Here is a 13,225-nt window from a genome sequence, read left to right on the forward strand (position 1 = left end):
ACAAGCATAGACTGCATGCATAGACTCATTTGACCATTGTTTACCTGCTGCCCTGGCGGTTATTAATTGACATCAGATCAGTGCAGGGTAGTCTAGATACTGCTAACTGGATAAGCCAGGCAAATTTGTCTCCACCATTATGGCAGCTTATAGAAATTCAAGAGACTGATCCACCCTATAAATCGAATGCATGTCAGTGATAGATTGCATAGCTAGCTGAGCCACATTTGTTGTGAGGTAAGCCAAGTCAGCCCTAGGACACACCTGCAGTCATGGATCAGGCGTTGGTTAGTTCATAACATTATCTCACTTAATTTAGCAGATAAAGTCATTTGCATCCAGAAAGCTAGCCAGTTTAGCAGCCAGATTTGGAATGAATTAGATGTTGTTATCCATAAATAATTGATTTTGCTAAAAAAAAAAAAAAAAAGTGGATTATACACTGACAAGAAACTTTTCAGTGCAAAAAACAACAAAATGAAATGTTAATTCTTTGGATTTTTGTGCACAAACACTGCACATCCATTACATTCGTTTTTGGACATTAATTGATTACCTTAACTGCCCCACAGCCTTGGTTCCCACACAAATAGAAGAGGTCAAGGCGTCCTAGGTGTCCCAGGTGTTGAATGAGATGGCAGATCTCAATAAAGATACACAGCCATTCAGATTGGAGTGAATGGTGCCATCCCTGAGCTGATTCCTTGAGGGAGTATCCATCCCTTAAGCTGGTAATTTAGGTCTGGCCCAGGGTAAAAAATTGTCCCTCCCTGCTTCTACACACCGAGAGGTTACACTCTGTGTGGAGAATCAGGCACCTTTGTGCCGAACTGTGGGGCACATGAACATCACACAAAGTATAAGGCGGGGAGGCCTCTGACGACCCAGCTTGCAGTGAATTTCTTATTCAGCAGTCTGTGCTGATTTCACCTTTCAGTGACATTATATTCTACCAGGTAGTACAAGGCTTTGCTTTGTTGTCAGCATGATGGTTTCTTCTTCTTCTGTTCTGTGAGTTGTGGGAATGGTAGTTAAAAGAGTACTCCACTGATTTACTGCCCATGTTCAGTTAAAAACAAGTATATAAATTGATGCAGGGGAAGCAGAGATTGTTTTTTGTCTTTACTCCTCTCATCCACAGACTGTGGTTAAAGCTTCACATGCTTGTGGCTTCTGCAGCATTTACATTCTAAAATAAATCAAATTTGATTCGATTTCTCATTCATTTGAATGTAGTGGACTAGACATATGGTAAATTGTGACATTATACATTCTTTGACTTTTAATCTAATAGTTTAAAGCCACCAAAGTCTTTTTCACATATTATATGCAATGGTTAATCACACACTAAAACCACTACTCTTCCTTCTTAAATAGGGGTCTCTAGTGATTATTGGTGTCAGAAATATTTACTTGCAGCCTTTAAATCATTCTCTCAAATATGTGACATTTTCTTTTTCTCCTTTGTTTCAGAACTATAAAAGATAGACTGAAACATTCTTTCTTTTCAAGGGCAATTTTTCCCCTTGTTTTATCTGCCATTTCTTGTACCAACCCCTGCTGCATGCACACCGTGTCAAACGCTAGCAATGCCAGCTTCCTGACAAGTAAATGAAAGGTCCCATCGTTCGTCTTGTTTCTTCCCAGGTGACACCCACTGTCCCCATTCCGTCACCATCAAAAAGCTGAACAAGATGCAGAGAACCTCAAAAACGGTCCATTATGGGCTGCCAGGGGGAGCGCAGACACCATTAAGGAATGGTATCGGTTACAAATAATGCATGTCTCCGGTCTCATTCTCATCTTGTGTGAGAGAAACGGGACGGCGCAGACATGTACAGATGCACTGCAGAGACCTTGCATGCTGAATAACGCCCTCACTCTTGCAGACCAAGGACATCTGCCATCTCACCAGAGAGATGGTAAAGGCGAGAGCTTGACATATAATCTCACTCTGAAGCCATCAAACAAGTGTACGAACGGCTGAAACACGGCTGCAGTATAATGTCGAAAGCGTGCAACATTTGTGTGTCCTCCTCCTCCTTATTATTGCACACTGTGTTTCATCGATGGGAGGATACGTAATATCACAGCTCGTAAAGTGAAGGCTTCATCGCCGAATCAAACTTTTCCCGACTGCTGGAATTAAAGGCCGCAGGAAGTCATTACCTAAAGAAGTCATTTCCCTTTAAGCATCTGTAGTCGTGCTGTTTTCTCACAAAGACGGAGTGAAATTCAGTCCACAGAACCTGCACTGCACCACATTATCTCTGCGTAATAGATTTCATAAGGGGCAGATAACAAAATGTAGCATGGCGGTTTGTGTTTAATTAAGATCACAATCTCTTGGTGGGTCAGACTCTTTCTCATTGCTCTGTCTCTCTGTAGAAACACTTTATTAATCGAATGTATCCTTTGAAGTCTTATAAGGGCAGCTAATTCGACATTCATCTAAGTCATGCAGATGCAGACCTACACAGACAAGTAGCCAGAAGACAGAATGTTTACATTGTTGACCGTTTTCATCCAAACTGACATGAAAGTCAACCCTGAACGTAAACCACTTCGTCCGCTTTTTATGCGCATGACAATCTTAAGATGTAATCTCAAAACTCTAAAGCCTCACTCTTTTAATGTAAGATGCCATTAAGTTCTGAGACGTTTATGTCTTTTTAATGAGGGAGCTAAATTGCCTTCATACGCAGTGATTTTTGTGCAAATGAAAGCCTTGCAGACTATGAATGTCAAGTAGGCGACTAAATGTTCCTTGGCACATTGTCGGCCACAGGCTGTAGCATTAGGATTCACACTGGCGACCATGTGATGGGGCCGAGGCAGTACTCTCTCTGCTGGAAAATGTTTAAAGTGTAATGAACAAAATGCAAATGAATACCAGAAACAAAACAGTGCCATTACAGGACATGGCACAAAAATTGTTCTGTACTTCATTCAGAGTCGAGGCATATCTACACTGCTGCTGTGTCGTTTTTGATCATGAGCGTCTAGACGTCCAGAAGATGATTCCTTTGGTGCACAAACATCTTCAGATGCAGCGTTTGTTTGTGACATCTACGCCGCAAGATATCAGTTATTTAACACTGGCTATTTATTTTATAAGAGCAGATCAAATCAAATCAACTCGCTGCTCTGCTAATGAGTCTAACAGCAACATCACTTCTGAGATCAGAAACATCCATTCATCTGATAACACAAAATGTTCTCACATCGAGGTCAATGGCTGCTACTGCTGATTGACAAATATGTAGTCTGACAAAACCTTTACCATAGTGGCTGTCACATGACAACAGGTGGTTGAATAGGAAGAGGTGGGGGAGGTCATAACCCTTCCTCTGTGCCACTGGTGTTGGATGGGAACACAGACTTGCAGTGACTTTGGGTTGGTGATCTTTGACCTGTTTCAAGTCACAATGCTGTCACTGGTTTCAGTCATGTGTTCTCAGACAGCTGATGTTGTCTGTTTCCAGTACAGATGTCGTGCCCTCCAGGACAGTAAACAACATGTTCTGATTCAACTTGGAAACTCTTCAAAAAAGAAAACAAGGTTTAACTTACTACACTCATGTAAGCAGACTGAAGTGCTTCTGGTACTGTGATAAAAAAACAACACAAACATCCATTTTCACACAAAACAACGCATCATTTTTACAGTATAGCTAAAAATCCGAAACACATTTAAGTTGAGGACGGATGCTTCTGTCAGCGTCTAACTGATTCAATCAATTCACTTGCTACTTGCTACATTTATGTGTGGTGTAAAACAAAGAGCAAATAAATTAGGGTAAGTTTAGAGTAGAAAATTCTAAAAGGTGAACTCCTGGTAGAGATGTTCCCTATTCTAAAGAAGATAAGTATCTGAGTCTGACATCATTCGTCCTTGGCTGTACAGTTGGCAGGCTGATAAAGAAAATACAATAAAAGATTGCAGCTTCTGGATGGTAACAGATTACATTAAAGGTTATTTCTTCTTTTCTAGGGAGGCTGTAAATTTAAACTCTCTGTGAGAGCTGTGATCTGATTGTATCCTTTGGTATGACTTGCCCTGCTTTCTCTCTTTAATAAATAACACAGTACCATGAGTTTAGTGGATCTCAGATTTAGAAGTGGGCATGCAACGTTTTGAAATGCATCAGTACCACTCACAACTATGCTGTACAATCTTACCTTTAATAGTCAGAGAAATATTGCAACGTCGGCATTCTCTGCCTCAAACTTTAAAAAAAAAAACCCACAGTCATAGTCATTCCTGCTGTGGGGCAAATCACTTCCTCATGATTCAACATACAGCTTCCAACAGCTCCTCAGCCAGTGCAGTTACTACTGTAATTTAATACACACTGAACTGAAGTCACTCACTCACAGTGAATGAATGAAGCGTTTCTGCACATTAGCACAAATTTACTCAACCACCGACTAAAGCACAGGTCTAATTTGCTTTGAAGATTAAAACTTGATTAACCTATAACCATGGCTGACCAGGCAACCCTATGGATCATGTATTTAAAATACATCTATATCCATTTCATTAAAAACAACTCCTTATTATGTTAATAGAAAACATTTTCCACACTGTCCTACTTGTTTTTTTATTGCAGATGTGAGAGCAGATGTGAGAGCATATTTATTCAGGAGAGTGGATAACTTCATCTCTGTGCACTCAGTGACCATGTTTTGTAATACACTCCATGGCCTATGGTCACCATGGTTTTTAATAAAGACAGATATCCACAGCAGCAGCTTGCAATATGTTCCACTCTTTGATTTTAAGCTCTTTAAAAAAAACTCTCCAGCCTGAAATTGTTTGTCAGACTCTCACCACAGTATGTTGCCTTAAACTCTCATCCACTTTCATTACTACTATGATTTACCTGAACAAGGAGCTGCTCTTGGAAAATAGCTGTAAAACAGTGTGAAGAAATGTGAGTGATACTTATTTATATGCAGCGCTTCGAGCGGAGGGCGGTAAAGAGAAACAATGCCCGGCATAACGAGAGACGAACACTGGAGATGCAGGGTGAGATTGACGAGTGAAATCAGCAGCGTGATTAATGTGACAACCTTTAAGAAAAGGTTATGGATCCAGAGGGAACACTAATGTCTGCAGGACATGAAGGAGAAGCAGAGTGGAGAAAAGGGCAGGAGTCAAGTGAGGTGCAAAATTATGGGCATACTCCATCCATGGGGGTACTGTACTCTCTTCTACAGCTTCAGGTGAAGTAATAACACTGAGTTTTGTAATTAAAAGCTTATTTTAGACCATTCTTCTCCAGTATTGTTAAGTAACTGTTGTTTGACTGCATAGTAAGTATTGTCTATGACCTTATGTATGAACAAATCAATGTTCATGTGGAGGAGAACCACCTTTAGGCATAATTAGGTATTATTAGGCTTCTTGGTTCTTAATCTAACCTTTTCCATAGCATTTAGGTGTACAAAGACTAACATGCTAACTATTATTATTATTTAGCTTTACCGTTGAACAAAAGCATCTGTCAAATTAATAAATGTAAATCCATCGCTTCCATGGATCCCACCTCTCACTTCTTGCCCTGCCACCCACGCTCCTACTGAACATTTACATACACCTATATAGCATATTTTCACCTATTCTTTCTAACATTTTAACTTCTACTAGATATTCCTTGGTATTTTAATCTACCTAAATCATTTGGTAGTGTATTGTAGTGCTCCGTGCTTCTTATCTGGGGCTTCTCTATAATGATCTAGCTTCATCCTTCATCCTTAACCTGTACATGCCCAACCTGATGGGCATGTACAATGGGCATGTACAACCTAATGGTTGTTCTGGCCATTGCCATCTTTGCAGTGCCGGACTCCACCTATTTGATTCACAATGAGATGAATGGAGAAAATGTGGGCTGTTAAATATAGGCAGCCCCCTGTCACTCAAAGTGGCCATGGCCTGAATATAACCTTAAAGTTATATATAATCTAAAGAGATTAGCGCCATCTTTTGTTTGTCTTGGGCTGTGAAGTTAATTATTTAAACATGCATAGGCTCTGTGGGGATTGGCTTTTGGAGCAAGCCTCAAGTGGCCGATCTCAGAACTACTTCTACTACTACTTTTTTTCACAAATTCCACAGTTCTATCATTTACAGTTTTTTACCCAGTAGAAACACATGAACTCTTTGACTTTGGTGCTTGGAAACACATAATGTGTATCCAGTTGAACACGGTTCAAATCCGATCTATGATAATTGAGTGCTAACTGAACCTATATGTTAACATATTATGAAGTTGATGCCCCTCTATTGACTGAATGATGATCCTTGAGCACTGTTATAGTCTAAGACTACTTTTCTTCAGTTAAGGAATCTGGCTGTGCACCACTGAGGCATTTTATCATCTTGAACCTCTCTTTACCCACAATTCCTGGCTGCTACTTTAAAATGCTGAGAGCCTCAAAATGCCACTGGGAAAATACAGCACACAGAGAATACAGAGGAGCATACAGTCAGACGCTGGAAATACATCTAAAAAATTTAAACATGTCAGTTCTCTCATAAGCTAAAAGAAATAATTCTAGGCCTTTCGATGTGGGACATGTCACTGACAGCAGGGGTTTGATGTTGGATGTTGATTGTAACGTCGATGTTTAAATATGCGTTTCTTAACTACAGAAGAGTGATGGAGAGAGATCAAGACACTTTACACTGAACATAAATCACAGCATGCTTCACAGAATACAAATACAGCTAGTTCAGACTAGCACACACACACACACGAACACACAGTGACTACCCTCCCAGTAGCATCACTCAGTCCCGTTGTTGTGCTGGGACCAGGTCTGTCTTTACTTATTTACCACTCAGTGTGTTACCCCTTGCTCTGAACAACTTTTGCCCAGCTCACACATATATATTGTTTTGCTTTTTCCCCTGATGTCTAGCCCACCCTGTAGCACCTGCAACAATATCCAACTCCCACACGACATGACTGTCTTGATGAGTTTATTCAGTTCATGTACTTCCAAACAACATGAGCTCTGGCTGAAAGCTCAGTGTCCCTTTTAGCAGCCTGCAATCTTGGAGAGGCAGTGGGCTGAAATCGTGCCATTGAGGCTAATTATGGGCAATTAAAAGCCAGTTGTCTGTAGAATTGACATTAGCTGAGGACAAAATATGGTGTGTTCCTTCATGTTGGGTTTAGGAAGTGTTTTAGTGACATTATATACAGGCTGTGTTTTTTTTCAGCTATGCTAATGGCTCAGGAGCTGACAGTTACTGGGTCTGCTGATCACTCGACAACCATTGGATGTGTTGCCAGTAATTTTTTTTGACTGGCATTCACAGTACCTACAGCATGAACGTGTCAGCTTTGGAGCGGACTGCCATCAGATTTGGCATATTAGGCTGTACACTTTCACAGTTATCTCCTCTAGCACCATCACCAGGCCAAAATGTTCCATTTTATTTTTCCACAGCTTTAATTTCTTTCCCAGTGCCTACCTACCAAAACCACATTCACCCTCTGAGCTGGCTGCCCACCCCTGAATAGAGAGCAGTTAAAACACTCTTGATCATCAGCAGCTTGTAGAATTCTGTTTCAAACTACAGATGACAACATGTTGTTCCATTTTAAACTAAATTAATCCCCAGTTTTAAGTTGGGATGAATGTCAATAGAATAGAATCCACTTGGTAGAATTGGAGCAGTGCCTCATTTACTATTTTAAATTCATCACAGGGAACCTTTGCTGATTTTTTTTTATTATTTTTATTTATACATACATTTTTTATGATGTAAAAAAATTCCTTTTGCTCAATGGAGCCCTTTAATAATTTGTTTAGCCTGTGGAGCTCATGTCAAAAAAATACTTGGTGGCTTAAATGAATATTGGATCCAAACATAACTTTCATGCATGCATTTATCAAACTCCTTCAACTTCTATTTAATACATCCGTTTAAATTATATTGAGGTTCTGTATTCGTGTCAGCAGCAGCTTCTCCCTCAGCTCTTCATTTCTTGCTTTGGTTTCCATTTTTGTTCATGCTTTGAAATTCCTCTTCCATCTCTGTTTAATGGCTCCTGTTTAGTGTGTGCTCCAGTGAAGCTGTGCTGTTGGTGCTTCAGCTTTGGAAGATGAGTATTCTGGGGCAGAATAGGCTGCAACACGCCTCCTATCCATTATTGATCCATGATTAACCAGACCTCAGCAGGGTTCTCGACTTCAGCGCACTAAAATAGGCTGAGGATGAAAGGGATGTGGCTTTGTCACAATGCTGAAAGCAGCCTCACAGTGTAAACTTTTCACAGTGCTTTTGATAGTGAGTGTGAAATGACTGTAGGGGTGCTATTGATGATAACACAGGCCAGAAGTAAAAGAATCCGTCAGCACCCCCCCCCCCCCCCCCCCCTCCCCTTCGACAGCCATCTGTATCACTCAGGGAAAGCCTCCTCGCGACAGCTCTGCAGACCCGCTGATCCTGATGTATTTTGACACTGATGGTGCACACAAGTGACCTTTGGGCTGTCGAGTGCACTCAAACAACACTTGCTGCATGTGTTTATGTCCCCAGTCTAATGAGGATGTATCTGCAGCCAGCCAACTCCAGGAGCAAGTGCCAGGATGCAGCTGCTGCTACCAGGGCTGTAATCACAGCTTCTTGCCTGACTCATACCAGGCTAAAATTTTCAGTGGGGGCATTGCTGTGGCACTGTTAGGACAAATCTTCATTACAGAAACACATACAGTATTCTTGGAAGTGGTGTGGCAGCATTCACATTATATACTGTATTTATGTTTTTAATGGGAGAAAGAAACATTTTAATTTCAGTCTTTTATGTAAAGTGCAAGACTGAAACTTCTGTGTTGACATTACGGCACCAGTATAGACATAGTGATGTGTTCATGAAGCAACAATTGCTTTCCTATTAAATGCTGTGGTACCACATAGGTTAACCATGGCATAAATGGGAGAGCTCCAAACTTGACAGAGGTCTGAGAGTTTTCTGATGCCCCATATAAATATCCAAAAGTTTAAAATTGAGGCGACTGGACTCATAGTTCAGGTATGAGTCCAGTTTGCCCTGTTTCAAGCTTTCAGATATAACATGATCTGGATGAATGAGAGCCTTCACAGACTTTATATATATTCACAGGAAAAATAAAGCCTTAAAAGTAGGCAATCAATTGTGTTACATATGCTACATTTCACTGTGCTACAAAGCACTGACACCAAAATCCAGAAATAATTTCCAAAGTTCCACAGTAGTCTCTTATTTAGGTAGAGTAAATACTTCCCGTCTACCATTGTTTGCCATTCAAGTGGCGTGAAAACACCTTTCTTTGTTAATGTGTTCTTATCCCACAGGCTGAGCCACAGACAGTCCAGTCCTGATCTTTCACCATAATCTGTGGTTCTTTAGAGGCAGGTTATTAGTGTTTGTGTAATTACTCTGATTGCCAGAAGGAGGAGACAGTGGCTCTGCAGTGTAGCTTTAATGAAACCTCGGTTTTCTCAACCCTTCCTCAACATACTGTAAATGCTTAGGACTGGCCAGTAGTACCTTTTTAGTCTCTTGCCCCTGTTGAATCTAACAATGAAGAAGAAACAGAGTAGCTTTATTTTTTTATTTCAATTGTTCAGGCTCAGCACTGGGAGCAGCCGTAGAGGACGGCTGGAATGTCAGTGCTGCTCTCCACTTTACCTGCCTTGTCTTGTTCTCAAGGGGTGTCTGTCATTAAATATTCACATGACACTCAGAGGACACATCTTAGAAGAGGTTTACCTGGACAACACCTGTCCAATCTTTGTTTTCCATCAGACTGTGCTTTGACAGGTCTCCAGTTCAGTAGTTTTCCTTGAATGTCAGCTTTGGCGTGAAGGACGACTGAGCGTCGATCAGAAACTGAAGCCGGAAAGCTTTCTTTGGTCTGTTTTGTATTTTCTTGGCCTTAACAGTTGGGGTTTCTGCTCTGGCTGGGTAACAATGGATAGGATGCCCAGTTAAAAGAGCCACAAACCTTATTATTTTGTAACAATGACATGTTTGGGATTTAGTTGGGTCAGTTTTATTCACTTTCTCCTGTCCATACCTTACCACCATGTCTTGATTTCCAATTATTCTCAGTGTTGGCAGGTGGGAGGAATCTGTGAAATGGAAACAGTTCTCACTCACTTTTGTAAATTCACTGCTCTGGTCCAATCTGGTTCAATTTTCAAGGGTAATATACAGAAACTAGCTGTAATAATCTCATTAGTGAGACTTTCAGTTTTCCCATTAGCATTCAACCTTGAAGTTTCACACACAGACAAAAGTCACCATCTGTCAGCACAATGCAGGGCAGCCCTCTGTGATGGTGATGCGCTCACAGCTTTCTAACTGTGTTTGTTTTGGCTGCAGGAACTTCTACTACATCACCATGCTGCGCGACCCAGTCTCCCGCTATCTGAGCGAGTGGAAACACGTCCAGCGAGGAGCCACATGGAAAACCGCCCTCCATATGTGTGATGGACGCTCGCCCACCCAGGACGAGCTGCCCAACTGCTACAGTGGAGATGACTGGTCTGGTGTCACCCTGACAGAGTTTATGAACTGCCCATCAAACCTGGCCAATAACCGCCAGGTCCGCATGTTGGCTGACCTGAACCTGGTGGGCTGCTACAACCTGTCCTCTATGAACGAGAGCCAGCGCAACCACATCCTTTTAAGCAGCGCCATGAGCAACTTGAAGAACATGGCTTTCTACGGTCTCACAGAATTTCAGCGCAAGACGCAGTACCTGTTTGAGCGGACGTTCAGCCTGCGCTTCATCTCCGCCTTCACGCAGATCAACAGCACACGAGCCGCCAACGTGGACCTGAGCGAGCTTGTGCGCAGGCGTATCGAGGAGCTCAACTTCTTGGACATGCAGCTGTACGAGTATGCAAAGGAACTGTTCCTCCAGCGTTTCCAGTTCACCCGGCAGAGGGAGCACCAGGAGGTGCGTTTGAAGAGGCGCGAGGAGAGGCGCTGGCTGCGGGAGCAGAGAGAGCAGGGCCGGCCCTGGCCGCCCAAACACAGAGGGACCGGAAGCACTGGCATCAGAGGGGAAGGAGGTTTGGAGAAAGACAACAGTGACTTACCCACCACCACAGAGGACTACACGAGCCAAGTGGCTCGCTGGTGAGGTGAAGAGAGCTGAGCAAGGGAGAGCAGTTGATGGAGATTCCGCACAGATGAAACATTTGACCCTCTCTTGCAAATCATACGTCTCTCTTTGTGTCTCACGGTTAACCTGTCTCCTGCATCTGATTGTCAGCTTCAATGTGATCTGCTGTTTCTTTATGAAAACTGCCGAGTCTGTGAGTCTCACAGCAGCTCTGTCCTGGAGTGCCCTTCGGTGTCTTAAATCTTTATATATTTTTGTCATTTAATTATTGCCTTGGTTATTTATAGTTTGTTGAATAAGTAAATTCAAGTGAAAGAAAAAAAACACAAAAGAAGCTGCTATTGACTGATTTTTATTGTGGCATTCACTGCAAAATTTATGAATGTTGCAACTGGCAGAAAAAAAAAACAATATTTCACACAAAAGAAGAAGAACTGATGGTTGCATGTCACACATCCACATTATACTTACAATTATGGAGACATATGTGAATAATTAACTTTTCTTTGATCTCCAAGAAGCCCTCTCTTCAGCCCACATTGTATGCATGCAGTCCCCATTTTTTGAGCCAAATTATAAGACTGTCTCTGATGCTTATATTTTATTTACAGTGCAATATTGTATCATTTTCTCAAGTGCAACATCTCTCCCCATGAAAAGACAAAAAGGCAGTCGGACAAACAAGATACGCTTTTCCCCATGTTCTTTCGGTGGAACATTGTATTTGTGATGAGGGAAAAAAAACATATATTGTAAGTAATTCAGTTTTGAATTATCAGTTTGCAGACATAAAAAGTCAGTAAATAGTACAGGTGATGAAATGTGTCAGTGTGGCTGGTATGTGGCTTGACTGTGAATGAGATGATCAGCATTCAGTACTCACGCCCCTCCCCGTCACACTGGCTGCTTTTACATATTTGTAGAGCTGACGGCACTGTGGGCAGTGAGAGCGCTCCAGCAGCAGCAGCAGCAGCAGGAGAGCCGGGATACAAAGACGAGCTTCACAGCAGATAGTCGAGAAATAAAACATGCCTGTCATTTGCTCAGCTTGTTTTTTTTGTTTTTTGTTTTTTAATCTGTTAAATAGGCTTCAGTGGCTGTGATGCTTTTCATGTCTCTTATCTCATGTTCCCTCACAACCCGTGCTTATCAAATTCAATGTTCACTAAATGTCAACACTGAAGCTGCTGCTGTTGTAACAGGATTTCCTCGTGTCCCTTCTCTGATTGCAGTGACTTATAAAACACCTTAGTGGCACAGTTCTGTTTCATTTTCTCCTGTCTTGTTTGGGTGATTCATCCAGTTAGTGTGTTTGTGAATGTGCTGTTTAGAGCTGTATGGGTGTACCTGTCTGTGTGAATGCACTCCTGTCTGCATGAGTTCATTATGTGTGCAGATGGATGGCGCAGGAGAAAGACGAGGTGCGCAGAACCTTGATAACACTCAGTCAAGTGTTACAGCTCAGAATTGTTTGTTTTCTGCATAGTTAGAAATATTACAGTCATATCATTTGTGAAAAAGGGTGATTGATAAGTTTCTAGCTTAAAGCAGACGCTTTTGTGCACCATGGGGATCGTGATGGTACCTTGAGTTTTAGGTGAGTTTAAAATCATCTACATTAGGCCACAATCTTATCAATCAAACTTTATTCCAAAAGATTTGGATCATTTGGTAATATAGGATGTTAGCACTGGAATAAACTGTAGGACAATACCACTAAAATGTACAAGTATTGCTGATTAAATTAACATAAAATGGAAAATATTTCGGTAAAGTAGGTCTTACACTGGATTTGATTGGCAGTGGTAGCGGAGCTGAAAACTATCTCTTGCAAATAAAAATAAACACAACTGTGACAACTTCAGCAGAACACTGTGTTCATGTAGGATGGAATATTTTTGCATATATGTCTGTTTCACAGAAGACAGTTTGTCAGAGAAGGAAAATCACACTGTTTAAATGATCAAGGTGGTGCTGCTGGATTCCATTTAGCTGCCTAGGCTCCTGCTCCAGCCCCTGAGTGTATATTCTGAACTAATATGACAAGTGAAAATGTCTGTAGACGTGGGGTGGGGTGGGGGGGTCACAT

At 41.6% G+C, this 13,225-nt stretch overlaps 1 protein-coding gene across 1 annotated transcript in view; it reads left to right on the top strand.

Annotated features, from left to right (window-relative positions):
* Nucleotides 1-11,154, top strand: part of hs6st3b (heparan sulfate 6-O-sulfotransferase 3b) — a 56,649-nt gene extending 45,495 nt beyond the window's left edge. The window contains exon 2 of the mRNA XM_028393997.1: nucleotides 10,389-11,154. Coding sequence (XP_028249798.1) covers nucleotides 10,389-11,154 — 766 coding nt within the window. The remainder of the gene's footprint in view (nucleotides 1-10,388) is intronic.
* Nucleotides 11,155-13,225: the final 2,071 nt, after the last annotated feature.

This window comes from Parambassis ranga, chromosome 21 (assembly GCF_900634625.1).
Source record: "Parambassis ranga chromosome 21, fParRan2.1, whole genome shotgun sequence".
Taxonomy (NCBI): Eukaryota; Metazoa; Chordata; class Actinopteri; family Ambassidae; genus Parambassis; species Parambassis ranga.